The sequence below is a fragment of the Engraulis encrasicolus genome, chromosome 4 (assembly GCF_034702125.1).
Source record: "Engraulis encrasicolus isolate BLACKSEA-1 chromosome 4, IST_EnEncr_1.0, whole genome shotgun sequence".
Lineage (NCBI taxonomy): Eukaryota > Metazoa > Chordata > Actinopteri > Clupeiformes > Engraulidae > Engraulis > Engraulis encrasicolus.
Window position 1 is genome coordinate 42,293,199 of NC_085860.1, and position 23,695 is coordinate 42,316,893.

A 23,695-nucleotide genomic window follows, 5' to 3' on the forward strand; every position below is an offset into this window, starting at 1 on the left:
TACAATTGGGTTTAAGGATCACTTAAAGTAGTAACAATTACTATTGCAATTTGTCCCGGGTTTGGGCCTTTTTAGAGATTGACTGGCCTATTTTCCAACATGCTCTTTTCACTGGGCCTATTTTATTCCATAACGTATTCTCAGGTGATAAGTCCCATTGCTGTAAAGACCCCTTTTACTTTAGTTATTTAATTACTTAATACTTACTTATTTATTTTCACTTCACTCATTTCCATAAACCCAGCACCAGCACTGCGCCAGCATTTCTCTGGAATTTTATTGAGCGCATTTTGATGATGTCATCATGAAGGAAGAACAACAAATCCTCCTACTAGGCAGAGAAACACAGAACGTAGTCAGCCTGCTGACATATAACATTTCTAAGTTTACGGCAAACGATTTGCTCCGAAAACAGTAGAAAATATACGTTACACCTTGGGAAAGTGTTCAAGTAATGATCACGAAAAGACAGTGCCTATCTCACTATGTATAACTCTGGTTTCTGCCACTGTTTTGGTCTGGTTTTAGCTCTGCAAAGTATGCTAGTTGGCTAACATAATAAGCTAGATTGTTAGCGAGCTAGCTGTGGATGCTGTTCGGGATAACGGGATAGTTTATCCTCTCTTCCATCATCGTGCAAGCGTTTTCGATAAAGCATTACAGTTACAGTGTCGTATTCTTTGGAAGAGAACTATGTCAGTGGAAAATACAATGGGTAAGTTGCTTTCACCAGCTGTCAAAAGATATGCCGGCCGGCTAACATTGGTGCTTTCAATCATGGAAGCCATGGAAGTTTTACTATATCCACACAGGGCCTTGGCGGATTTCCATGGCGCTGCTGGACTAGCGAGGCTTGTCAAAGTGTGTCTGCCCCATGTTACTTTGTCAAACATTTGAAACACTTTGCAATAAATCTTACTTTACATGTAGTGTTTTATACAGCTGAATAATTGCAATATCAAAAGGGAACTTGTTACAGTTGTGTAGTTTTTGGGGATTTTTAAAGTTTTTTTTAAAGTTTTTTGGGAATCATATAAATCTACTATATTTTGGTATTGTGTTCAGAGAGCCATCACATGAAATATCCAGGTTGCTAAGGCTGTTTACTATTCGTTGTAAGGAGCAACCAGGCGAAGGCAATCGGACCCTGTGAGATCATGACGAGGAGCCCCAGCCGTCCGACGACGTCAACAGCAGGTGTAACAGGATGCCGCCTAGGAAGAGAGCCCTGGCTCCCGTCGGAGGCAGGCGGAGGCCCAAGGCGGAGGACGACTATTTCCCCTTCAACCTGCTGCCCGTAGAGTGCCAGCTGCACGTGCTCTCCTTCCTGAGCGAGGTGGACAAGTGCAGCTCGGCGCTGGTCTGCTCCAGCTGGAGCTGCCTGGTGCGCTCGGGGAAACTGTGGAGGGTGGCAGACTTCTCCCGCCGAGGGGTCTTTCACATGGGCCAGGAGGGGCTGCTGGTGTCCAACCGCGAGTTTGAGCGCTGGAAGGCGTGGGTGCACCACTACACCCACCACCTCATATCGCGCGGCGCCAGCCTCCTCACGCTGAAAGCCAGCTTCGACCTGGGTGACCAGTGCAACAAGTGGGGCGAGCTGCTGTCCCACCTCCTGGAGAACGTGCACTGCAGGGACCTGTGCCACCTGGACCTCAACTGGACGTTTACGCTGCTGGAGCCGCTGGACCTGCGGGTCAACTCCACCTCCAGCTCGCACCAGGACAGCATCACCAAGATGGACCAGGTGACCAACTTCCAGATCCTGCTGGCCAGGCTCACGCACAGCTGCCCCAGGATCACCAAGATGCGGCTGCACTTTGACTGGTCCGAGACCTCTGTGTCCCTCATCACCCAGTTCCAGCACCTGCGCGTCCTGGAGCTCAAGTACTTCTGGGTATTCAAAGGTGTCAGCCCCGGCACCTTGCAGACCCTGACCAAGTCGCTGCCGAACCTGAAGTCGCTGACGCTGCACGTGCTGGTTCCTCTCAGGAACCTGGGCATCTCGTACACGCTGGAGTCGCTCTCGCTCGAGTTCCTGGACGTGTCCCCCAGCCGCGGCCTGGTCTTCTCTCGCCTCAACCTGCCGGCGCTCCGGGAGCTGCGCGCCAAGAAGATTGTGCGCGGCATCACGCTGGACCGCCGCACCAGGCTGCGCATCCAGAGCCGCTGGCCGTGCCTTTACCAGGTGCTGCGCGAGGGCACGCCCAAGCTGCAGGCGCTCAACAACGAGAGGCTGCTGCCCGGCTGGAGGGAGCAGACATACGGGGAGCTCACCTCCATCCTGCAGCAGTCCTGCTACTGCCTGCAGCACCTGGACAGCTGGCTGTGGTGAGCAGGTAGACAGAGACAGTGCTCCGAACTGGAACAGGGGGGCAGGGGCTGATGGGTTTTATGGTGTGTGTGTTGTGACATAGGGTGGGCTATATCATGAATGAAGCGGAGCTCTTGGTTGCGTTTAATATTCCTTTAATTCACAGTTGAAGAAAATGTGTGTGTGATTGATTGGTTGATTGATTGATTGATTGATTGATTGATTGATTGGATTGATTGTTGACCCCCAGCCTGTTTCTGCATGTAGCAGAACACCCAACATGGCAGGTATGCTGCTGGCAGTGGCTTACTGGATCCCCATAGCATTCCTGGCCTCTCATGAGGCTTAAGAATAGAGATGCATGCCAGGAGAGGTAGGAACTGATGTGTGTAAATTCTGTCACAGAAATTACTGTTGTGCAATGTAACCTGCTTTTTTTTTTTTTTTTTTTTTTTTTACCTCAAATTGTTTTTGACTGAATCAAACCTTAAGTTACCTTAGGAAGTAATGGAAAAAAAATTACTTTAAGGGGTCCAAGCTATGGTGCTGTGTTTCAATCATTGTATTTGCATATAGGTCCATGAGAATCACGTTTGAATATGAGGACATTCCTATAGCTAGACTGTAATTAAACATATTCAAATGCTTCTACTTTCATTAAAAACACCCGGATCATTGTGGTACCTTCCTTAACCATTAGAGGTCTCCTTAGGTGCTCTCTGGACCAAAAACGCCATGCCTGTAATTCTTCCTCGTGCTGACTTTTCATCAGTAACACTTCCTTTAATGGACTGATTTTTCATGAAAAATGAAACTTGACATAGTGAAGGTTGTAACAATGTAATGGCAGTGACAATAAACTGATGTCATTCAACAGTTGTTGCGTCAACTTTGTGATGACAGTGTATCTTGAGGCTCAGTGGGTTTGTTTGTACAGTAAATACCTCATCCTTAAGAAACAAAGTAATTCAGTGAAGTCTATTATATTCAATTATTTGGAAGTAATGAATAACATAGTGTATGTATACTAGTTATAAGTGGAATTATTTTGGTGTGTGTCGCACATGACATACCTGTCGTAGCCTATCACAGTTGTTTTCTACAGATAACGGTCATATCCTGTTCTTGTGTGCTAGAGGTCACTATGCTCACTCACTATCTCTCACGGAACTGTTTCTTTTATTGCATTTCAAATCAAAGTGCATCGTAGCCCCTAAACACACTCCGTTCCACCAGTGGAACGCTCTATTATTCACTGAAAAGAACTTTACTACCATAGCACTACACCACTATGACAGTGCACAGAGCTTTTAGTAACACATTATGACTTGGTCATTGCTAAGGGGAGTGACAAAGGGGTCAGTTGTGCCGGGCTCAGGTAGAGAGGACGTCCAGAATTGGGCCCTCATTACATTGTCTGTATTGAGTGAGGGCCCCTTTCATGTGAATTTGTCCTGAGCCCGGCCAAAGCTGTCAGCAGCCCTGGACCTAAATCTTTGCAAGTTAAATCTCCTCCCAGACTGAGGACCCTCAGCCCCTTCAGTCAGAAACACATGCGCACAATTTTCTCTGTTAGTGCAGTGGTCCCTCCGCTACTGCTGCACACATCTGTGAAGACTCCCAGAAAGTAGTGTGGGAATGTTGGAAACACACACAGGAAGCTTGCCAGAGTTTGCTGCAGATATTGTACTGATTCCAGGTGGATGGATTTCTCATTATCGATGCGAGCACGAGTGATAAAGCGGATCTGACTGTTTATTTGTGTTTAGTGCTTTTTGGGTCTGTTTACTGGAATTACTAGCTGCTCTTTACAACTTCCATGGAGCTCTACTGCGGGACACAGGAGAGGGCTTTCTGCGCTGTGCACAGTCCACCCACCCACCTCTAGGAAATCTAGGAACTGGTAACCAACTCCAGATGTGGGGTGTGAAAGCAATGAAGTCTGAGTGTACATAAGTGACCATCCACCTCCTGAAAGCCTCGCTCCTGTCTTCCCCTCACCCTAGTTAATATCTAATCTGTGGCAACGCCTGCTGTCTCTGCTTGCTGTAAATGAGCCTGTGTTTTATGGGGGTCAGATAGGAGGTACAAGGTCTATTAAAGGTATTCTTGCACCTTTGCTGGGTTGTGTCAGTCTGGAAGGTGCCTCGCCTGGATCTAAGATGGTTGTGGAAGTACTTGTGTCCAAGACCCTGGCCATCGTGGCTGTGGTTATGACGGCGTCTGCCATCGGTGGCATTGTCACCATGTCTGTCATGTTCCATTTAAAAGTAAAAGCTGACCCACCAACGACACCAGCTCCGACCACCACGGCGCAGCCCATCCCGACAGGCGCTCCTATCGACATGAGGCTGCCCAGAACCGTGCTCCCCCAGAGCTACGAGGTCCTCCTGATGCCTCTCATCTACTCAACTGTCCCCAAACCAGAAGTCAACCAAACAGCTGTCAACCAAACCTTCTCTTTCATTGGGAACTCGACGGTGACATTTCTATGCGTGAACAAGACCAAGAGTATTTTTATGCACCGTAAGAGTGAACTGATGGTGAGCAAACCCGTGTTGGTTGATCTGGCCACCGAAGAGGAAATAAAGGTGGTACTGAGGGTGAACGAGAGCACCGTCAGTGAGACAGACTTCCTAGAGGTTCTGGTGACGGACGATGTGGTTCTGCAGCCGGATGCGCGCTATAACCTGACTATGCAGTTCTCAGGAGAGTTGCTGAATGATCTAGCAGGTTTCTACTCAAGTTCCTACGAAGTGAAAAACGAAGATGATGAGAGTGAGATGAGGTAAGGGTGATCACGCCTTTGACTGCAGTGTATGTTGACAGCTACAGTAAATGGCTTTGCATGCTGAAATCTAACCTGACGCTTGAGAGACCTTGGGAGAGCAGTAGAATTTCAAGACTTAAATGTGTATTTGGTCATTATGTTCAAATGATCGATATTCAATGTTTGCTTGTATTTTAGTTTAAAAATCAGATTTCAAAACTTCAAATTTAGAGTTGAAATCTAAATAAATCTAAAGGTAATATTAAGGGCAGTGTGTGTGTGTGTGTGTATGCGTGTGTGTGTGTGTGTGTGTGTGTGTGTGTGTGTGTGTGTGTGTGTGTGTGTGTGTGTGTGTGTGTGTGAGCGAGAGAGAGAGATAGTGTGTGTGTGTGTGTGTGTGTGTGTGTGTGTGTGTGTGTGTGTGTGTGTGTGTGTGTGTGTGTGTGTGTGTGTGTGTGTGAGTGTCTGTGTGCGTTCATGAGTTTGTGTGTATGTGTGTACATGCATGAGTGTGTCTGCACTGTGGGTATATGTAAGAGTGGGGATATAATATCATCAACAACAATACTATAAAGTAATTATAAATCAACATTTTTCTCACTTTCTAGCAATCAAAAAAACTTGCCAGTATTTTGACCCCAGACCATAGCCTCCCTCACCCCGACAGACATACACAAATTCCAATTTTACCCTCAATGATAATAATAATAATAATAATAATAATAATAATAATAATAATAATATGGAAGTCCATGTCTGTGTAAATGTACATGAAGAGGGGGATAAGCATATGCTGTGCGCACTGCCACACTGATGATGGCTTGAGGGCAGAGACGCATCTGCTGACATGATAGTATAAATCAGTGGTTCTCAAACTTTTCCCATCATTCCCCCCTTCGGAGGGTCTGGATGCTGCCGAGCCCCCCCGCCCAAGCAACAGCAGTAGCCTACTCGCACAGATTTTACGATTTCTGTGCTTTCCAGAATTAAAGGAAAAGTGACTGGTGAGATAAAACAAAGAGGGACTGCAGTGGAATGCAGATACAGTGCCCTCCATAATTATTGGCACCCCTGGTTGAGATGTGTTTTTTAGCTTCCAATTATTATGTTTTTTTTCTAAATAATATGGGACCTTAATGGAAAAAAAGAGAAAAATCCAACCTTCAATACAAGTGCATTTATTCAGTGGGGAAAAAATCCCACATAAAGAAATAATTATTTGACATCAAATAATGTGTGTCAATTATTAGCACCCCTGGTGTTAATATTTTGTACAACCCCCTTTTGCCAACAAAACAGCTCCTAATCTTCTCCTACAATGTTTCACAACATGGGAAAAGACAGAAAGAGGGATCTTCAGCCATTCCTCTTTGCAGAATCTCTCTAAATCATCCAGAGACCTGGGTCCTCTCCTCTGTACTCTCCTCTTCAGCTCACCCCACAGGTTCTCAATGGGGTTGAGGTCAGGGGACTGAGATGGCCATTGGAGGAGCTTGATTTTGTGTCTGGTGAACCATTTCTGTGTAGATTTGGCCATATGTTTAGGGTCATTGTCTTGCTGAAAGACCCAGTGACGACCCAGCTTCAGCTTTCGGGCAGAGGGCAACAGATTTTGATTTAAAATGTCCTGGTATTTCAAAGCATTCATGATGCCATGCACCCTAACAAGGTTCCCAGGGCCTTTGGAAGCGAAACAGCCCCACAGCATCACTGACCCACCCCCATACTTCACAGTGGGTATGAGGTGCTTTTCAGCATGCGCATCTTTCGTGGTACGCCAGACCCACTTAGAGTGTTTGTTGCCAAAAAGCTCAATCTTGGTCTCATCTGACCAAAGCACACGGTCCCAGTTGAAGCCCCAATACCGCTTGGCGAACTCCAGACGCTTGCGTTTATGATTGTGAGTGAGGAAAGGTTTTCTCCGTGCATGCCTCCCAAACAGCTTGTTGGCATGTAGACAGCGCCTGATGGTTGATTTGGAGACTTTGTGACCCCAGGATGCTACCATTTGTTGTAATTCTGTAACAGTGAGCTTTGGAGATCTTTTGATTTCTCTTACCATCCTCCTCACTGTGCGTGGTGGCAAAATAAACTTGGGTCCTCGTCCAGGCTTGTTTACCACTGTTCCAGTTGTTTTGAACTTCTTAATTATTCCTCTCACAGTGGATATGGGCAGCTGCAGTTGAGTGGCAATCTTCTTGTAGCCTCTGCCTGACCTGTGAAGGTCGACGCACATCTGCCTCACTTGTATGCTGTGTTCCTTTGTCTTTCCCATGTTTAAGAGTGGATAAGAGAAATGGCCTCGGTGTCACGTCATATTTATACCCCAGGGAAACAGGAAGTGATGAATTACTAATTAAATGTTCCTACATACTCTGGTAAACTTTGTAAACTACTGTAGAAATGACAGAAATGCTTCAATTATATTTATTTCCTGGGAATTGTTAAGGGTGCCAATAATTGTGGAACAGGTGATTTAATGAAAAATAATTATTTTTTAGTCAGGGATTTTTTTATTTTCTTACAATTCATTTGAGTTGAAGGCTACATTTTCCTACAATTTTCAGTGTGACAGTATTCTTCTGCAATAAACACTGAATTTATTTTAAGGCTTTTAACACATCTCAACCAGGGGTGCCAATAATTATGGAGGGCACTGTATGTGTTCATTCATTTCCTATATGAGAATTAATAATATAATGTTTATAATTATGTATATGCTTAAAACATATTGGCTTATTGGTGAGACAGGAAATAATTTCCTTCGGGGGAAAAAAAAAAAAACAGATGTCATGTAATGCCTCCGTGCCCCCCTTCCCAGGGGGGCTTACGCCCCACTTTGAGAAACACTGGTATAAATGAAGAGATGAGTCTGAGCATGGAGAGTGTGTTTTTCTAGCCTGAGTGGATAATCATATGACTCTCTAAATGACTTGGTTCCTACCTAATAACAACACCAAACCTGATGAATGTGTTGTGTGAATGTGCAGATACCTGGCCGCCTCTCAGATGCAGGCCACAGATGCCCGTAAAGTGTTCCCCTGCTTTGATGAACCCGATATGAAGGCAGAGTTCAACATCATCATCCTACACAGAGACGGCACCACTGCGCTAACTAACTGGCCCAGGAAAGGTAGCCTATACAGATGCTCGGGCTTGTAACTTGGTCTTCTCTACCTGGCAAACTGAAATTTCTGGTTGGCTGGTGTTAATTTAGAGCCCTGGTAAAAAATAGGAGAGTATTTACTTGCTTCTTTGAGGTTGAATGAGATGATCCTTCTCTTGTTGCTTGAGGCAGTCTATTATTATTTAGATATAGGAGGACAGTATAGAGAAGAATTGACCCAGGGTCCCAGGCCGGATTTGAACCTGGCTGCCCCTGGGCAATGTTGCCTATATATGTATCAGCACGGTGTACCATGATGTCCCATCTAATTAATGGGACCAGTATTCTACTCCCTGATTCACGAAATGTTCAAGGGTAAAGCATGTAACCCCACCATGTACCATGCACTGAACCATGTAGCCTGCTTTGTAATTATAATAGCAATGAGTCATTAGGATGAAAGTGTCAACCAGGTATAATATTGGTAGCCTAAATGGAAATGTCTCTCTCATGTTTGTGTACCGCATATATGATGTAATATGATGTCTGTCTTTAATATATATATATATTGTCCTGTTGTTCCAGATTCCACCGGCTTCGCATACGAATTTGCCAACGAGACATGGAGATGTACAGAGTTTAAGACCACAGAGCCAATGTCAACATACCTTGTGGCGTTTGTTGTAGCGGAATTTGCGGAATCTAGATCTACTGTGACTCCTAAGGGTAAACTCATAAGGGTAAGATCTGCAATGCTTGATAAGCTGAGGTGAACAATACTGTAAAGACGTTTGTAGCTGAGATGCACTGTGAAGACTTGTAGTTGAGATGTGAAGGCTTCAAAGTTCCTCAAAGAACCTTCAGTTGCCACCATGGGGAACCTAAAAGTTCTCTGATGAACCTACTGCAACATTTCTGGGAAGAACCCCAAGCTTGATGGAAAGCTGGTTTCATGTCTGGTGTTGACATGTTGATCTGTAAACAAAATATAAGCTTCTGTTTGCCGAATCAGCTATGTCTTGTTCTTCCTCCCTGTTTTGTGATTGGAATCTGAAATCCAGGCGAAGATTTTAGCATGAGTTTCCATGCCTTTGAGATGAGAATGAATGAGAGAAAAAGGCAGAATCTGTTCACCACATAGTAGGCCTACACTATGGAGCACAGCTATTGAACCTCTGCCCTCTGTGAACTCTGTAGTGAATGTATGGGCATTTCAGATGAGGCCAAAATGTTTATTTCATACTCAATATTTTGTGATAAAGCAGTGTTGGACATTGCTTTGGTTGGTAACTATTTATTTTAGGGATACATCTATTAGCACTAATGCATACAATGTTAATGCCTGCATAAGTAGCTTGTAAGGCATGTACTAAGCAAATGCTAAGGCCTACTAGGTCCTTACTAAGGTTAAATTGGTAATAAATCCCTTATTGTGCATGAACAAGACATTTGCGAATACATGCCTAACAAACGTTTGATTTTGCTTTGTACATGCCTTACAAATTACTTATACAGGCACATTGTATGTATTAGTGCTAATAGATGAATCCCTAAAATAAAGTGTTACCCTTTGGTTTTATGGACAGTGCCTGTCTTGGCCATTGTTGCCGTGGTTTTCTTGGTGCGAGGAAGGGCCATAGTTGATCCATTTTATCGCGCACCCAAAGACTTTCGTTTTTCCAAGAAGTTGAGCGCGTCCTTTGCCTAAACCATAGTGGCTGTAAACGTCACATTTTATTAATATGGACTAAAGGGAGCACATCAGTGTGCTCATCATTAACTCTGGCTGCATTATTACCTACCTGAACTTATGTCTTGACCCTGCACCTCTTTAAACTTGGATTTGTGTGATATTTGATTGTGTGATTTTTTTTCATTAAACTTTGATTACAGAAAACTGTTACAATTAAACTGTTACCTCATACCTGTAAACACATTGATCAATGAGATTATGTGCAGATAAATACTATAGGCCTATTATGTAGGTGTATTGCTATAATTATTACCTCTGCCAAGGAGTTTATGTTTTCGGTCATGTTGCTTTGTCTGTCTGTCTGTCTGTCTGTCTGTTTGTCTGTCTATATGTTTGTTTGTTTGTTAGTTTGTTTGTTTGGTTGGTTGGTTGGTTGTTTGTTTGTTTGTTTGTTGGTCAGCACGATAACTCAAAAACTCATGAACGGATTTGGATGAAACTTTGTGGAGTTGTTGGAAATTACTAAAATAACAAGTAATTCAATTCTGGTGGTGATCCGGATCACAGACTGTAACCAGGAGTTTTTAAAAGATTCCTCACCACTGCAAGCCTAGAAATCTGGACGCCTCACAAATTGATCACAAATTGAATTGTGGGACAGGGCGAATTTTGATATTGCAGTGTTTAACTCCACAAAGAGAAGGCAGAAACCTATGAAAAATAGGATGTAACATAGTCAAATGTTCTCTCAAACAGCTTCCTTGGCGGAGGCCTGCACTCTCTGAGTGCATTTCTAGATGTGTCTTTTTTGTCTATTTCCATTGAAGTCCAATTCCATATGATTGTTATGCAACATTACGTTTTTTTTGTTTTTGATAAAGGTCTATGCTCGGCCTGAATCCATCATGGCTGGACATGCAGACTATGCCCTCGACGTCACTCCAGGCATCCTCCACTTCTACGAAGAGGAATTTGCTATCGATTACCCAGTGCGCAAATTAGGTGAGATAGTATCCAAGTTGAGTTTCACAAACAAGGAAATAAACACTATAGATAACAAAAGGCAGTGATAAGTTTTTATGTCTCTACATTTTTGCTAAGCTTTATTTTGTGAATTAATTCCTAAAATCATAACTGATTGCCATATAAAATGTATTAAAGGAACACAACAAACTAATCAATTATCTTCATGAATCCCACAATGCTTTAACAAGTAATTAATTGGCAAAAGGCAACTCTCCTGACCACTTTCGAGGTCCGCTGACTGAAACCACATGTAACTTCTGGCTGATGGGCCCAAATGAGTATCAAGAAAAAAAAACACTTGTCGTTTAGAGACAATGGAGTAACAATGGAGTTTGGAGTAATGACTGATAATTGTATCTGAAAGGTAAAAGGTTAAAATTGGACTTCTTCATTAAGGAATTTGATCTCAAATACTGTGTGGGCAAATTAGGTGAGATGAGTTCAGTTTAACAAACAAAGAAATAAACACTATAGGAAATAAAAGGCAGCGATAAAATGTTATGTCTCTGAACATTTTAACATTTTGTAAAACTCATTTCTAAAATCTACCTGATTACCATATAAAAGCTATTAATAACTGATTGTCATACATAAACGTCTCCCATCAACGTTCCACTGATGTGATGCTGTGTCTTTCTGACGCTAGATCAAGTTGCCCTGCCTGACCTGGGCCCTACTGCTATGGAGAACTGGGGCCTGATCACCTACACGGAGTCTAGCCTGCTGTATGTGGAGGGTGTCTCCTCCACGTTTGACATGTACCACACCAACCTCGTCATCGCACACGAGCTGGCTCACCAGGTATCCCCCGCCTCAGTACCACTGCTACAGCATTATAGACGTGCATTTTCTGTGCCTGTTGTAAATGAAAACATGCCATGATGTATTTTCTGTGGTCCATGACAATGTGCTGTGATGTGTTTTCAGTGGTTTGGGAACCTGGTGACCATGAGGTGGTGGAACGAGGCTTGGCTGAACGAAGGCTTTGCCACCTACATGTCTTATAAGGCCATTGAAGGCACCAAGCGCACCTGGAAAGCAGTAAGTTGTCTCAGTGCCTCAACTTGCAAGCCCATGATCATGCGGTTTATTTCATATTACAGCTTGTTCATTGATGGCAAATATTTCTCTGTAAATCATTTGAAATGAACATCCCTGTTTAACAGTGTTGGTTTGCAACTGAACAGGCGTTCATGTCGGCAACTGTCCTTTTGATGTAGCCTACCGAGGTGTTGTGTTTCTCATGCAGATGTGTTATTACGTCATTCAGTCCTGGTCCATACACAGGAAAACATACAATATTAATTCAAGAGTAGGAGAGTAGAGAGTTAGAGAGAATTAGAGAGTAGGGCCTACTCTGGGGAAAGAATACACAATAGAATAGATGTTAAATAGAAAAGATGTTAAATAAATTCTGTAAGTGTTTAATTAACACTGCATTTGTTCGGCTATGGGAGTAAAGGTTTTTCAGTGACTATTAAAGCATTCCACTGGTGGAACGGTAGGCTACACAGTGTTTAGTTAGCCTGGCGATGCCATCCTTGATCCTACATACTTCCACCAAAAAGATTTCAACAGTTGGCTTTCGCCAGGCTAGTGCTTAGTTGCCATTGGGGGGCAATAGTCAATTTTATTTTTTTAATACCAAGGGGGGTGTTGGCTGGCTTATGATGAGGTCAGGACGTGTTGGGATAGCCTGACAGGCCTGACTTGTAATCCACGAATGGTCTGATTGCGCTTCTCTGGGTAGGGTTTTCAGTCAGTTTTTAGACAACCAAAAGCCATCGCACTTGGGAGCGGGGGCGTTTATTCAAAAAAATGGTTGAGAACCACTGTTCTAAAGGATATCACTGCACTTCAAATTATATTTCAATCCTTTCTCTTGAATGTCTAAGGAACATCCAGTAATATTTTCAGATTTGTTTGAGACATAAGTGCACCAAGATTTGTTCAATTGGTGTGGAATGACCATACTCTGAAATATTGACTCCTTTTTTTAACCGTGTCACAGTGTTGCTAATTCTTTCACCTCATGTTTTACTGTGCCCTAGGACGACCTGTTTGTGATTGATGAGCTCCAGCAAGTTCTCACCGTGGACGCCCTGGCCTCCTCTCGTCCCCTCAGCTCCCCCGAGGACCAGGTGTCGACCATCGACCAGATCAACGAGCAGTTTGACGCCATCACCTACAGCAAGGTACAGTATGCCTAATATAGTAGAACATGGCATGTAGGCCGACCTAGAGCAGATCCACAAGCAGTTTGATTCCATCACCACCTAGAATAGAATATAATATAATAGAATAGAATAGAAATAGAAAGCCTTTATTGTCAGTATACAAAGTATACTGAGATTTTAGCTTCCCTACGAAGTCCTTTATAGATGACCATTGTCCAGTAAGTGTGTGTTCATTGTTGTAACAGCTTTGGGGAAGAAGCTGTTCTTCATCCTATTGGTTCTGGCTGGCAATGCCTTGTAGCGCCTGCCAGAGGGCAACAGTGTAAAGAGATGAAAGCCAGGATGTGTGGGATCTTTATTGATACTCCTGGCTCTACTTACGCAGCGTGAGTTGTAGATGGTGGGTATGGGAGGCAGCCTATGATTTTTTGCGCTGTTTTGGTCATCCTCTGCAGTCTCTTCCTGTCAGCCTCAGTGCAACTTGAGTGCCACACTGACACTGCGTAGGTCAGCAGGCTCTCTATGGTGGAACGGTAAAAGGTCTCCTATGGCAAGGTCTGTAGCACACCTAATAGGCCTATATCTAATTAACCTGTCTATAGCCGATTCACAAGCAGTAAGATACCTACCAGTCGCCTATAGCTGGCCATTCATTATACATGGTACTTATAGTACAGCGAGGTCTACTGTAGCAGGTTACCTATAGCAAGATATGTAACAGGAACTGAGTGAACATTCCCCTACAGCAAGTAAGGTATGTAATAGGCAGCGAGTGAGCGATACAGGTAGGTCATATGTGGTAGGATGGCACCTATGGTAGGCCTATATTGATGTATTGTGCAGTGTTACTGCAGGTGTGTTGTAAAATATTGTGTTTGTGTGATGCAGGGAGCGGCAGTGTTGAGAATGCTTGAACACCGTGTAGGAACAGCCTTGTTTAAAGTTGGCATACAGGTAAGCATAACTGCACTGCCACATGCCTGTGTGTGTGTGTGTGTGTGTGTGTGCGTGCGTGTGTGTGTGTGTGTGTGTGTGTGTGTGTGTGTGTGTGTGTGTGTGTGTGTGTGTGTGTGTGTGTGTGTGTGTGTGTGTGTGTGTGTGTGTTGGAGGGCAGCCGTGCCCTACTGGTTAGGGCAGTGGTCTGAAGATCAAAGGATGGCAGGTTCAAATTCCACACTTACCTCTCCCTTCACTTCCATCCATGGCTGAAGTGCCCTCGAGCAAGGCATGCACACCTAACCCCTGCTGCAGGGACTGTAACAAATACCCTGTAAATAACTATATGTTGCTTTGGATACAAAGCAAAAGTTTAATGAATGAATGAATGAATGAATGAATGAATGAATGAATGTCTTCATTGTCATTGTACAGGTAACGAAATCATCAAGTGCAGATGCCCCCGGTGCTTAAAAAAACAACTTAAAACAGTAGAAAAACAGGAGAAAAACAATAGGCTCACTAAAACATCATGTACGTCAACGTAATGTCAACATAATGTGTGTATTACTGCCGTTAAAGGGAGTACGTATTTTTCCACCTCGTTGCAGGGATACCTAAAAGCTCTGCAATATGACAACGCTGATCAGGCCGACCTCTGGAGACACATACAACAGGTCAGTATATACGTAGATCCATTTCCAACTTATTCCCTACAGTAGCAAGCCAAAATAACAACACTGGCAATATTTACATGTATTGTTACATTGAATATGAATTTACAGTAATATATATTTACAGTATATATATATATATATATATATATGAAGAGTTCAGATGCAAAACCCCCTAACTCCATTTCTGAAGTCCTGCACTTCTATATTTTTAGAGAACCCTGTTGTTGGTTTGGTTTACATTCATGTACTTGATAATACATATAAATAGTTATATTACACAAATAAAATGAAAAAATATGCAATTTTGGTAGCTTTGTATTAAATAAAAATCAATTAAGATTATTTTCTGAAAAGGCACTTAGGGGGTTTTGCATCTGAACTCTAATTCCATGTATTACACAATGTATTATAGGCCTACAATAACCTATTGCCTATTTTCCACATGTCTGTGAAGGCATATAATGTAGACGGTGATGAGGTGGAGACATTCATGGATGGGTGGGTCAATCAGGCTGGTTTCCCTGTTGTCACAGTGGACACCAGCACTGGAGAGATACGGCAGGAGAGATTCCTCCTCAACGGCAACTACTCACAGTCAGTGCCCACGCATGTGCACACACGCACACACACACACACACACAAACACACACACACCATAGGCGTAGCCAAGGGTGGGCCTGGGTGGTCCTGGGCCCGCCCACTTGACATCCAGGCCCTCCCCATGCACACTTGACAGTCAACTTTTGCCTCATTGAACTATAATTAATGGCATAGCACTGAGCGATAATTAATCATTTTGTCAAAAGTCTGGATCATCTTCTGTGATTTCTATGATTTCAATGTCAAAGTATCATTTTTGAGCGCGGTTTTGTAATATCTACCTACGCGCTTTCGGGTTGGGCCCGTCCGAGTTTTTCTGGGCCCACCAGTTTTATTATTTCTGCCTACACCCCTGACACACACACACACACACTTATACTTATACTCACAATTAAGTATAGTATAATAAACCATGGGTGTGCAGTGTTGCTAATATTGTATGTTTGTGTCCTCTTGTTCCAGCAATGTGTGGCATGTGCCCATTAATGCAATGTTCGATGATGGTAATGTCTATACTGGAATTATCTTCAATAAGAAAGGCCCAGGTAAGAAAAGAAAAGTAATGACTCTCTGTAAAAGATCTTGTGGGTGTAAAAAAACAAAAGACACGTTGGATAGACAGATGATATAAAGTGGGGTAGAGTAGAGTAAAGTTGAGAAGAGTGAATTTATTGATCCCCAGGGGGAAATGCAGGTGCCTAGTCGTAGTACCTCACACATAAAGAACATTGCAAGGTAGGAAGACATATTACTCACAAAGTCCAGGGGGAAAGGCAGAAGGGAAAATGTACAAAAATGGTCAAAAATATTCTGAAAAGTGATGCAGACAAAACAAATTAAAGTGATCAAGAATTAACAAGTATTACGTTTGCAGTGTAACATTTAGAAGAGAAAAGAAAATAACATGAGAAAAACTAGTATGAAAAGTGCACGGGTAAGTGTCATGGGTAAGCGGTTAGGGTGTCAGACTTGTGGCATATATGTTGCCAGTTCGACACCCTATCTGCCAAGGTGGTCGGAGGAGTAATTGACCAGTGTTCTCCCCCATCCTCCTCCATGACTGAGGTACCCTGAGAATGGTACTGTCCTGCCGTACTGCCCCCTTTTCGGCACCATTGGGGGCTGCCCCCTTGCATGGGTGAGGCATAAATGCAATTCTGTTGTGTGCAGTGTGCACTTGTGTGCTGTGGAGTGCTGTGTCAGAATGACAAAGGGAGTTGGAGTTTCCTAGTTGGGCTTTCACTTTTCACTTCATAATATCCTCACTGACTTACTTATCCTCTTCGTCCCGGCTTGGACATAAGTCCGCAATCATACACTGCCACTGATATCCTGGGGTGAATTTCTCAAAACCAAAGTTGCTTATTACATTAGCTACTTTGTTGTTTTCAATGCAATTTTCAATGCAATTTCCCCATTGGCAACTACCGAAGTTGCTAACAGGCTAACAACTTCTCTTTTGAGAAACTCACCCCTGATCAGGTGCATAAAGACATTCAGCGAAAATGTAAGTGACTAAGACACCTTAAGTAGAATGGGATTGTTGAATTTGTCTTTTTTCCCCCTTTTTCTCTCTGTGTGTCATAGTGACCTTGACAGAGCTGATATCAGAAAAATGGGTCCTGGTGAATCCAAACTGTGTTGGTTACTACCGTGTTAATTACAACCTGGAGAACTGGCAGAGGCTCACTGCCCAGTTGATGACAAAGCGCCAGGTAAGTTTGTTCACAGAAACATTGTCCATGGAGAAGTCAGTATTTTTTACACAGCAAGCTACTGATGACCATTATTACGTCTAGGGCCTGGGACAGCTTTGACTGTGCCTGAGACAAAACACTGATCTAGGTCACGTTATTCAAGAATTTCGCTTTTAAAAAAAATGTTTTAGGTTTTCCACACCCTTTCACACTCTTTTAAGATACTGTTCAAGTCAGCCACTACTTTAGACATGTTAAGACATGGTGGTCGCTGTAATAGTTTTTTTGTTACAATGGCAATGCCCAAACAATGTAGTGCATTAAGAGTCTTTGTAGTGCCTGGTACTAAGTCTTTTGAGCTGTTGTTGGGTCAGAGAGAACGGGGTGCTGTAAGATCAATGTAGTCCCACCCAAACAGGCCTAAAGAAAAGTCTCTGGCCATCCCCACATGTGAGAGCAGATGCTGTAGCATGTGATGTCATCCACCTACGATTACATGACATAGCAGATGCAATAGGATGCTCACTGAAGTAGCAGTAGCACCAGAGATTATATATGAAATATGTGTTTTGTTTATTGCCATCTTTGACTCATTCAGGGCTCTAAATGAACTCCAGCCAACTGGCCAAATGATGGTGAAATTTCAGTTTGGTTGGTAGACAAGACCAACTGACTAGCCACTTTGACCCATTAGTGAGTGTGTGTTTGACTAGTATGATTAACCTCTACTAGCCATTGTGGCTGGTGGTGAAAAAAGTTAATCTAAGGCCCTGGACTCATTGTATAGTTCAAGTTCCTAATCAATATAGTAACTACTGTACATGTTTCCAATTAACAGGCAATCCCAGCGATCAACCGGGGACAGATTATCGATGATGCCTTCAATCTGGCCAGGTGACTAAAACACAGACAATAATAATTTCATAATTTTGTTATGGCACCCCTATGATTATAGCGTATCTCTATGGCTGAATCCTTACCGAATTTTTACACTAATGGACCTTTATGATTGTGCGTGTGTGTGTGTGTGTGTGTGTGCGCGTGTGTGTGTGTGTGTGTGTGTGTGTGTGTGTGTGTGTGTGTGTGTGTGTGTGTGTGTGTGTGTGTGTGTGTGTGTGTGTGTGTGTTTGTGTGTATTCAGGGCAGATTATCTTGATGTGGCAGTAGCGCTGAACACGACCAGGTATCTGCATAAGGAGACAGAGTACATCCCGTGGCAGTCGGCCCTAAATAACCTCAACTTCTTCATGCTGATGTTCGACCGCTCTGAGGTGTACGGGCCGATGCAGGTAAGATGCACCTGTCACTCAGGAAACACATTGGAGCCCGTTGAACTGAGTCCATCTTCTCCTGTGCAAATATGTGGGTCCTCTTTGCTTGCATTTATATGCAGGTCACTTTATGGCTTTGTCTGTTGGAATGCTTCTTGGATTTTATTTATTTTCCTTTCTTTTATTTATTATATTTAATTTTTGCGTTCTATTTTCTGTTGTTGTTGTACAGCACTTTGGGCATTTCACTGTTTTTAAATGTGCTATATGAATTAAACTCACTCAGATTGTTACCAAGGGCCGGGGATGGAAACCAAAGTTTATCAGTGAATAGACATAACTCAAAATGTATTGGTGAACCATACAACTCGCCCAGCAGCTACACTTATCAATGAGATTCCATCCACTTCCATTGCATTCCATTCCTCCCTCATTCCAGCGTCTGATATACACGTAATTAGCCCTTAATGTCATTTTGCCAACAGATGATAATCCAACAGCAAATGTCAATGCTACTCTGTTACATCTATCCTATAGGCATATCTACTACAACAGATCATACCCCTCTACGAGCACTTTGCCAATTTTACCAACAACAACACAGTACCAGGCACTCCTGGTGAACAGTAAGTGTCCTGTCCTACTGACCAGTCATTTACACCCATCATACAATCAACCATCCCTGCTAAACCTGCTTGGTGTTTGTCTGTTTGTTTCTACATAGGAACGCCCAACTAAAGGCCATTTCCATGGCATGCCAACTTGGATATGACAAGTGCATTGATATGGCTCAAAAGGAGTTTGCTGCCTGGCAGTTTGGAACTGGAGATGGAGATGGGGATGGAGATGGAGATGGAGGTGGAAATGGAACTAGAACAACTCACACTTACAAGTATGTTTAGTTTTCACTGTGCCTTTCTTTCCCACCTTCACTCTCTCTCTCTCTCTCTCTCTCTCTCTGTCGCGCTCTCTGTCTCTGTCTCTCTCTCTCTCTCTCTCTCTCCTACTTTCTTTCTATTCCCTCCCCTTGCTCTCTTCTCCCTTTCACTCCCCTTCTAAAGAAGTAATTTTATTTTAAAACAAGTGAAACGAAATTTATTGTCAACACAATTCAACATTACACGAAATGAATAAGGCACTTGAAACCTGTAAATGATGACTATCTATACCATGTGTCAGAGACCAGAGCCTACGAATCGTTTCCATTTGTTATCTGTTGATTATGTAAACTGAGATGCCTGATCAGTCCTATTACTCCCGTTATCAAGGATACACCCAAACCTCCAGTCCGTCATTTACTGCCATGCCATCGCGGCTGGGGGGAAGGAGGAGTGGGAGTTCGCCTGGGAGAAGTACCTGAACTCCACCTTGGCCACTGAGAAAGATAAGCTCAGATACGGCCTCTCCTGCACCAAGCATATCTGGCTGCTCAACAGGTGAGGGTGCTAGCAGTCATAACGCACTCCAGTATATCTCTCCTTTTGCTCAAAAATATGGCTGATAACTACTATTTACTGCTGATAGCTATGTTTACAAAGGATAACTGAGCTCTTCTGTGGTTTACATATCCCTTACTCATTGCCATTCAACTACACTACTATCCTAAACTGTTAGCAATGGGGACGATTTCGGTTTACAACATCATTGCCTGCCAATAAGTATATGAACAGCAGTAAATACACATATATTTTTAATCCTGAGGAGTGTGTCAACTTTTTTCAGATATCATCTCACAGAAGTGTCTCTCCTCTCAGGTATCTGCTGTACACTCAGGACCCCAGTATGATCCGCAAGATGGACGTGGTCTCCACTATCATCCACGTGTCTGAGAATGTGGCTGGCCAGGCCCTGGCCTGGGACTTCGTCAGGGGATACTGGAAGGAGCTCATTGAAGAGTGAGTAGGGCTGACTGCTGCTCATGGTTCAGTAGTATACATTTTGACTGTGTTATGTAGTTTCACATAGTGCCAGACCTTTGTGTTGTTTTCAGTGTGTGAACCTACCCTGACCTCTGAACCTTTCTGTGTGGGTCTACACACCTCCCAGGTTTAAAAAAAAGTGTAGGCCTACTTAATATATACTTAATAAGTATGTACGTATTTTTGTATTTAAAATATACTTCAAAGTGTGTATTTAAAGAATGCTATTTTGGGACAACTTATAGTATACTTAAATATACTTTAAATATGATTAAATACAGCTTAAACACATTTTAAGTTGACTTTTTTGTACTACAATCAAACTTTGTACAAGTGTACTTAATATACTAAAATCATACTTAACTTAAGTACATTTCAAATATACTTACTAATTCACTTTAAAATATGTTTAATGTGTACTTTAGCATGCAGTTTAGTGTATTTTAAGTATACTACACATCTATTTCAAGGTCATAAGAAAGTACTTTATAGCATGCTACAGAAGTAGGCCTACACAAGTTGTGTTATTTTGGGACAACTTTTAGTATACTTAAATACACTTGAAGTATGATTAAGTAGAGCTTAATCCCATTTCAAGTTGACTTTTTTGTACTAAAATCAAACTTTGTACAAGTGCACTTAATGTACTAAAAGCATACTTTACTTTAAGTACATTTCAAATATATTAGCAAAAATCGCTTTAAGTACATTTTAAGTGTACTGACTCTAAATGTATTTTAAGTATACTACAAGTAGATTTTACTTTAAGTATACATTTTAAATATATTTATTGTAAGTACACTTTAAATATATTTCAAAAGTATATAAAAAGCATTAATGTAAGTTTTAATTACTCATTTTCATCGTACATGGTGTTCACAACTGTCAACCATTCACATGAACCTTCCTTTCACCTACACTTCAGACAATAACCACTGATCAACTGGGATTTTAACCGACAATTCCCTGAACTACATACCTGCGCTCTAACCACTAGACCACCTGTTCTTCAACAGGCACAATTACCTTCTTGAAGTAATAGTCTTGAGTAGTACACTTTAAGTATACTTTTATATACTTAATAATAATACTTAGAAATCATTGGTGGTGTTGTGCTTTTATCGCATTTAAGACACTTTTACATGTTTAATTTGTGCACCAAAAAGTACACCTAAAGTGCACTTAATACACTAATAACACAACTTAACTACAGGCTTCAGTATTGTGCTTCAAGTTTAATAGGTAGGTAAGGCCTTACATGCTTTTTTAGAGATCTGGGTGTGCTCTTCAATATGGTGTTTTTACCATGAAAATACATTAACAACATGGAAGGTGTGGTTTGTCTTGGCATTACGTTATTTAATGTTACAAAGCATAATGAATAAATAAGCCTAGGTTAAAATACACTATAATAATCTATTGCATCTCTGAACATTACTGCTATTATTGTCATGTTGTCATGTTGTTATTATTATTATTGTCAAGTTATTATTTTATATATCCCAGTGGAGCCCTGATTAACAAACATAGACTAGGGTACGATTGTGAAAGGGGATGCAAAGAGAAATAGTGTGGCATGACCCATGTAAGGGGGGCCTTGGCTGGAATATACTGGGGGGCCTAGCCATGGTAAAGTTTGAGAACACTTGAATTAGGGAACACTTTTGATTCAGTCATACAGTAGTGGTGACACCAGGGTCTTCCGCAGAGGCTCCTGCCTATGCCTGTTTCTGTCCTGGTCTCACTCATCATCAGGATAACTTCCAACAGCTCATCGCTGGTCATAAATCTTGATGCTGTGTTGTAAAAGAACAGTGAGACAAAGGTTGCTGTCATGTCACCACTTCTGGGCAATAGAGATTTTATTTCCTGGTTGCCAGGCAGTGTTTACAGAGGTAAATGTTTGGTCAGTGGTGCCGTTGGTTATAAAAACTAATTGTAATGATTTTGTTCCATGCCGCTCTCCAGATTTGGTGAGGAGATTGGCTACCTGGGAAATCTGGTGTATTGGGTCACGGAGAGGTTCTCCACAGCCTACGAACTACAGCAGGTGAGACAACGTTTCCCACGATGCACCTCTTCATTATGAATGAATGAACGAATGAATGAATGAATGAATGAATGAATGAATGAATGTGACGAAAAATGTTTATCAGCATGAACAGAGTCCACAAGTGAAGCTTATAAGTAAGCTTATAAGATGCAGACCATGGTACAGATTCAGAGTAATACCAAGTAGCTGGTATTATGCCAAATGGAAATGGTATATACAAGATACAAGATATTTTATTGTCATGTGTATATATATGAAACATATATGCATGAAACATATATATACAATGAAAAGCTTCCCTGCTCTGAGAGACCCAAAAAAGGTTAAAAAATAAAGTAAAAGGGCAAAAATAGAAGTAGGAAAAAACATATCTAAAAAGTTGAAATCTGCATTTTATATATATATTTTTTAAGGCAGGTTGGAGAAAGGGAGATGTGATGAGTGGATTCCTTCCTATGTTGATGTTTTTGAATTCAACAACCTGATACAATATACAATATGCAAAGCAATTATCCAAACCTACATTCAGTTATCACCACATAACATACTATCTGAGGCCACTCCATACTACACTTAGCAGAATTATGATGTCTCGTTAACATCAACCCAAACACAGGGCGTGTTTTCATATACAAGGCCTTACAGAGAGCCTCAGTCATGCCCCTCCAGGAGAACCAAGACCGAAAAAACAAGCGGTCTACAAACGGTCTCTCCCACTGACACCCACTCAGGGTACAGAGGGGGCAATGAGAAGGTGCGTGACTAAGGCTCTTCATATTTGTTTTTGAGATGTACATATGCCTTGCTACATGTAGCGGCTTGCTTTACAATGTTTGGGATCTCGGAGCAGGAAATTGAGAGGTCGTAGACTGCAGCTGTGGGCCATTAGTTCAAACACAAACATATTCTAAAGTATGTACAGTATGACCCCGCTTCATGTGGTCGTGTGTGTGTATGTGGCTGAGATAGTCCTATCATACTCCATGTATGATCATGTTGTGTGTGTGTGTGTGTGTATGCGTGCGTGTAGCTGAGGCTCCTCAATCAAAATCTGTGTATGAAAATGTTTTGTGTGTGTAGCTGATGCAGTTCCAGAGTGACCACAGTGACTCCCTGGGCTCGGCGTCCCTCTCCCTGGAGCAGGCCATCGAGAGGACGCAGGCCAACATGCACTGGGTGGAGCAGAACAAGGACACCGTGCTCAAGTGGTTCGAGGAGGCCCAGTAGACGATAACAAACTCCCCCATTGGATTTGCACTGGGGGGGGTATTTCAAGAACACGGGGGGAGGGGGGAATTCCAAGAACCTGGCTCAGTCGTAAACCAGGGGGGCGGTTACCTTGAGGTAGTTGAAAATCATCTAATACCACAAGAGCATGGAGTGCTGAATTTCTTAACGAAATGATATTTGTGGGCTACCTTTTATCATGTCCTGAAGACTAACTGGTTTATCACTTAAA

General features: G+C 42.5%; 2 protein-coding genes across 2 annotated transcripts; both read left to right on the forward strand.

Moving 5' to 3' along the window:
• Window positions 1-342: 342 nt before the first annotated feature.
• On the forward strand, window positions 343-3,185 carry si:dkey-12e7.1 (uncharacterized protein LOC557553 homolog). The gene is made up of 2 exons (XM_063196195.1): window positions 343-715; window positions 1,121-3,185. Exon 2 carries the CDS (start codon window positions 1,208-1,210, stop codon window positions 2,330-2,332), a length of 1,125 nt encoding a protein of 374 aa, XP_063052265.1. The 5' UTR covers window positions 343-715; window positions 1,121-1,207; the 3' UTR covers window positions 2,333-3,185.
• A 753-nt stretch (window positions 3,186-3,938) lies between these two features.
• Window positions 3,939-23,526, forward strand: anpeplb (alanyl (membrane) aminopeptidase-like b). The gene is made up of 20 exons (XM_063197468.1): window positions 3,939-5,099; window positions 8,072-8,214; window positions 8,773-8,927; window positions 10,762-10,882; window positions 11,553-11,707; window positions 11,834-11,947; window positions 12,958-13,101; window positions 13,972-14,037; window positions 14,631-14,696; window positions 15,151-15,290; window positions 15,759-15,841; window positions 16,884-17,011; window positions 17,832-17,887; window positions 18,135-18,282; window positions 18,802-18,890; window positions 18,989-19,156; window positions 19,533-19,700; window positions 20,019-20,159; window positions 22,152-22,233; window positions 23,317-23,526. Exons 1-20 carry the CDS (start codon window positions 4,474-4,476, stop codon window positions 23,461-23,463), a joined length of 2,940 nt encoding a protein of 979 aa, XP_063053538.1. The 5' UTR covers window positions 3,939-4,473; the 3' UTR covers window positions 23,464-23,526.
• The last annotated feature ends 169 nt before the right edge of the window (window positions 23,527-23,695 follow it).

Bases quoted from the DNA above. Each gene is read 5' to 3' on its own strand.
- anpeplb (XM_063197468.1), top strand. From the start codon at position 4,474: ATGGTTGTGGAAGTACTTGTGTCCAAGACCCTGGCCATCGTGGCTGTG. The intron at 8,215-8,772 runs GTAGCCTATACA...CTGTTGTTCCAG, and splicing joins AACTAACTGGCCCAGGAAAG to ATTCCACCGGCTTCGCATAC. The intron at 11,948-12,957 runs GTAAGTTGTCTC...ACTGTGCCCTAG, and splicing joins CCAAGCGCACCTGGAAAGCA to GACGACCTGTTTGTGATTGA.
- si:dkey-12e7.1 (XM_063196195.1), top strand. From the start codon at position 1,208: ATGCCGCCTAGGAAGAGAGCCCTGGCTCCCGTCGGAGGCAGGCGGAGG.